The sequence below is a fragment of the Pteropus vampyrus genome, unplaced genomic scaffold (genome assembly GCF_000151845.1).
Source record: "Pteropus vampyrus isolate Shadow unplaced genomic scaffold, Pvam_2.0 Scaffold225, whole genome shotgun sequence".
Taxonomy (NCBI): Eukaryota; Metazoa; Chordata; class Mammalia; order Chiroptera; family Pteropodidae; genus Pteropus; species Pteropus vampyrus.
In genome coordinates, this window is record NW_011889006.1 from 2,416,294 (window position 1) to 2,421,301 (window position 5,008).

The 5,008-nt window shown below is 43.2% G+C and overlaps 1 protein-coding gene across 1 annotated transcript in view; it reads right to left on the minus strand.

Annotated features, from left to right (window-relative positions):
* The window catches only part of TULP1 (tubby like protein 1), a 13,685-nt gene extending 12,795 nt beyond the window's left edge, over nucleotides 1-890 (minus strand). The window contains exon 1 of the mRNA XM_011373553.2: nucleotides 866-890. Within this exon, the coding sequence (XP_011371855.1) occupies nucleotides 866-890 (25 nt within the window). The remainder of the gene's footprint in view (nucleotides 1-865) is intronic.
* Between the last annotated feature and the right edge of the window lie 4,118 nt (nucleotides 891-5,008).

Consider the following 5,008-nt stretch of genomic DNA (forward strand, 5'->3'; position numbering starts at 1 on the left):
GCTACCTGGAAAGGGAAAAGGGAGATAAAGGCCTCGAGGTTGGAAATAGCCAGATGTGTTCAAAGATCATCTCAGGTATAGTCATCCCTGAGCCCAAGCCCTGAATGCTGCCATTTAAGGGCCGAACGTCCCTGGGTGACTTAGCATCTCTAGGCTTCTGTTTCCTCGTTTACAAAATGGGTTTGATAATAGTATCAGTCGGTAGGGGTATTGTGCAGATTAAGTGAGATGACAGGAGGACAACTGCACGCAGTGAGTCCTCAGTACTTGGTAATTACCTGCGCCTTTTCAGAGCACTTCTACTTAATCTCTGTCTCCCCAACATTTACATCACAACTTGACACATGATTGGAGTTCATTTTTTTGAGTGAGTGAATTAATGAGTACATTCTTTATTTCATTTGATTCTCACAAGAGTCCAGTGAGATAGGCAGGGTACAGATTATTTCCATTTTATTGGTAGAGAAACTGAGGCTCGGGGAGGTGTCAGCAAGATCACAATGTTGCCAAGCCAGGACTTGAATCCGGATCTGTCTACTGTCAGAGCTTTTGCCTCTAACCCTTGCATATTTTATACAGTCACAAGGAATAGAGATGGGGATTGAATGAAATGGTCAGGCTTTTTGTCTTACTTCATTCACTACCTTGTCCACGTGATTCAGATTTGCCATAATTAATTTTTCCAAAATGCTACTTCTCCAGTTGACACATTTGCTCAAAAACATTCATTGGTTCCATAATGCCTAAGGTTTAAGTTTAAATGTGCTGGTTTGGCATTCAAGGCTCTCTCTGATCTGGCCCCAGTCTACCATTCTAACTATAAGGATGTCTGAAACCTACTCTTCAGTCACATAGGTTTCCTTACTGCCTTTATAATGTCTCTCCTCCATGCCTTTGCTCAAGCTGTTCCTCTTGGAATGCCTTCACTATCCACAAAACCTATCCAACTCTAAATAGCTCTCAAGTCCCTGCCTCCGAGATTCCTTAGTTCTCACTTGCCTCTGAATGTATAATAATAATAGTATTTCTGGACCACCTACTGTATGTCAGACACCTTGCTCCCATTCTCTCTTTACACTCACAGTAATATTTATGAGGCAGACATTAACACCCTGATATGAAAAGTAAGGAAAATTACGGCTGAAATTTGGTCAACAAATATTTCCTGGGCACCAACTATGTGCCAAGCACTGATCATTCAGTGACAGATGAAAGGAGCTTACATTCTTGTGAGAAAAATGTTAAAGAAATATATACACAATTAGTTATAATGCTCTCATTATTGTTAATTGTAATAAATGCCAAGAAGGAAAAGAACTAGATTGCATGAGAATAGGAGGTGAGATCCAGTCTAGATTTAGAAGACAGACAAGGCCGACTGAGAGGGAAATTTTTAAAGTGAGGCCTGAAGGATTTCAAAGATAGAGAAAGAGAATGTTCCAGGCATAAGGCGCGGCTTATAAGAAATGTGCCAGGCAGCAAAAAACTTGGCATAATAGAGCAGTACCACCCCCTGACCAGGACAAGAGTGTTCCTGCCTAAGACCCTCACTTCAGAGGGGTCCTGAGATCTGAAACTTCAATTGAGTATATAACTAAGAACTTGGGCCTCAGCTCTAACCCTACAGACTGTAAACTCTCTCAGGCCCCAGGAAGCACTTCTCCTCATCTCTTGCCCACTGTTCTCCAAACCAAACGTGTCTGTCCTGGACTGCCAGAGATGTGTGGCTGAGCTTGGCCAACGTCAGAGATGGCCATGGCTTTGTTGGGTGGGGAGGATTTGAACTGCAGAAGCTCTTAAGTGAAAGGAAAGATGAATTCATCTCTCACATCTTTTTTCCAGGTTGCATGGATGTGAGATACTTGCATAACAAATGCCTGACCCTTTCATTCAATCCCCATCTCTATTTTCTTACTTCTTTTCACATTCTAAGGTTCTCATGAAATTAGCATGATATTCATAACAGTTGCACTTGGCAGCTGAAGAACATTTTATCATATTAAAACAATTCATGTGACTGTTAAGTTTCTATATATGTAGGTCTGGAGATGTGAAGCAAATTTCCAGAACCGTTTAAATGTGATTAAATGTTTGATGTTCATTAGTTATAAACTATATTTACTTTTAATTTTAATATATAATTTGGAACGTATTAGAAGAAAAGTCACTTTTGAAAATACGTGAAAAATAATTTTAATTAAAAAGAATCTTTTAACATTTACTTGTTACTTTTGAGAATATATTCAATTTTTTTATGCTTTGAATGCAATTACATTTTTAAAAAATCTTTTGAGAATTAGAATGAATCCAGATCATGGCAGGAACAGAAAGTAGCTAAGCAGAACTCAGAAAAGAATAAAAAGAAACTTCTGGGTTTTGGTGGGGCTAGAGCAGTGAGCACGTGTGGGGAGCTTAGAGGCAGTGTAAATGATCAGATTTGGATGGGGTGTATTTAAGATGAGGCATCAAGATTCTGGTTAAAATGAAGGTCAATTTAGGGTAAGATTCAGAGCAGGGACACACATAACCTCTAGCACCTTCCGATCTGCCACCAGTACACCAAGCCTTCCTCCAAAGAAAACCAGTCTTGAGGCTCTATAATTATACCTTATTTTGGTCTAAAAATGACATTTTTCAGCCTATTGCTGGCATTAGTCACCAGACTCAATTCCATATGAATTTTAGCTTTTTTCTAAAATAAATTCACTTCAGAAGACAAAGATTTGCTACTTACCACCAAAGACGATGCTGCTGATAAATAATGGTACTTATCATGTGCCAGGCACTGTGTGCGGTGCTTTCAATTCATCCTCACAGCATACTTGCATGTCTGCAGCTCAAAATTAAGTAACTTGCCCAACGTCACACAGCTGGTGCTTGGTGGAGCCATACTATTGACCAAATACCCATTATGTACCTGGTATTTCCCTGTGTTATCTCCAGTCCCTATGACAACTTTGAAAGGCGGGTGGGCACATTACTTCACCTCTCTATGCCTCCATTTTCTAGCTGGTAAAGTGGTGACAATAATTGTACCTGACTTTATGGAAGTTATTGTGAGAATTAAATGGTTGGACACATGTGCAGTGCTTAGCATACCTGGCACAAAACAAGTGTCCTATCAATGTTAGCTGCATGTCCCTTTACCTTCATTTCACAGATAAGGCAACTGAGGCCCAAGTCCCTAAGCAATTCAAAACCAGCCCTCCCTGGCTCAGCCTATGGGATGCGAAAGTGAAAAGAAGGGACTTTCTCCAAAGTCTGAAGCAGTGGCTAAGAGCTAAAGATTTTGCCCAGAAACAGACCCAAGTGTCCTGCTTCACCCTGTCCCAGCTGGGTGACACTGGGCAAGGTTTCCCCCTTGCTGCTCAGAGTGCCTTGCCCTGAACTTCAATTTCTTGATCTGGCAAAATAATAAATTTGCATTGCAAAAAGGTCCATTCAGGTGGGCTTATCAGAAACCTGGGAACTCTGCAGCCTGAAGGTATGTTCAGGCTCTTGCAAAATAGAAATAGGCCTGAGCTTGGAAATGGCTGGTTTCTGTTGGCTTTATTTTGTCGAGGTTGTTTGGGCTTCTTTCATCCATCACAGTTCTGTTGGTGTTCCATAACCCCAGCAGACTGTCCTAAAAGGAAGTTTTTCTCAGGGAACCCTAGACTTGCAGCGCCAGTGTCCTGGTCTTATCCTTGCTTCAAAGCAAAGGAGAAGGAAGCTCAGAAAGGTTGAGTCACTGTTCAGGGTCTCACTGGTGGGCAGTGAGTGAGCAGGATTCAAGCCAGCTGTCTGAGCCCAGAGTCTGGGAGCAGCACCATGGTGGCCCATGGAGGAACTTCTTGACTGCTTGTTAAATGAAGCCCTGGTGGCTGCTGGTGCTGGCTGAAGCAGCTGAAGATGATATTCGAACCCAGTTTTTACCTTACGGAGCTCAGAGCCTGGGAGATAAGGGTTAGTTGCAGAGGGCACAGAGGATGAGACAAGGGCACTGATGTAGCCTCTAAAAAGTAGAATGTGATAATTGATGATATTGTGGGACTTCATGGCTTTTCACAGAATCAGTGTGAGTTAGAAGGGCCCTACAGGTCCTGCAGTGTGGCCTCCAGCAGAGTCAGGAATCCTCTTATACACACAGCCCGCAGCCTCTGCTTATGCACTTTCAGGCACAGGCTGCTCGCTGCCTTCTGAAACTATCATGCTGCACAGAAACAGGAGACCAGATCTGTTTCTGCCCAGTCGGCCACGTGGACCAGGACCAGGAGACCCTTCAGAGAGAAGGGGATGACTGACACGAGAGATGGATGAGGGCTGGAGCCAGAGGGATGGGTGGCGGGGCTGTTATGGCCTGGAATGAGGGCTCATTCAATACCTATTCATCAAAACCTACTGTGTGCCAGGTACTGTTCTAGGCACTCGACGTATGGCAGTGAACAAAACGGACTAAAGACCCTACCCTCGTAATGCTGACACTCTAAACTATCATGCATTGTGTTAAAAGATGATATATATTGTGCAGAAAATGAAAGCAGGATAAGAGGGAAAAAGAGTAAAGTATGAGAGGGGATAGGGTTGTAAGTTAAAAATAGAATGATCAGGGAAGTTCTCACTGAGAAGGTGACATTTGAGTAAAGATCTGAAAAGGTTAGGAGTGAGCCACATCAATATCTGGGGGAAGAGCATCCAGGCAGATGGAACAGCAAGTGCAAAAGCCCTGAGGTACGAGCATGCTTGGCCACATTTGCAGAATAGCAAGGCTAGAACAGAATGAGTGAGGGGGAGAGTGGTAGACAAGGTCAGAAAGGTAGTAGAGTGTGATGGGGGCTGGGGAGCAAGGAGTTAAGGTAATGTTGGGTTCTACTTGGTGAGAACTGAGGGACATTGAAGGGTTTTGCGCAAGCTTTAACAAAGACCACTTTGGCTTTTGTGTGGAGAGTAGATTTAGGAAGGCAAAGAAGCCAGCGAGGAGGCTGATGCAGTCTTCTAGGCAGTGGGCCAGGGAGAAGGTGGTGGACAC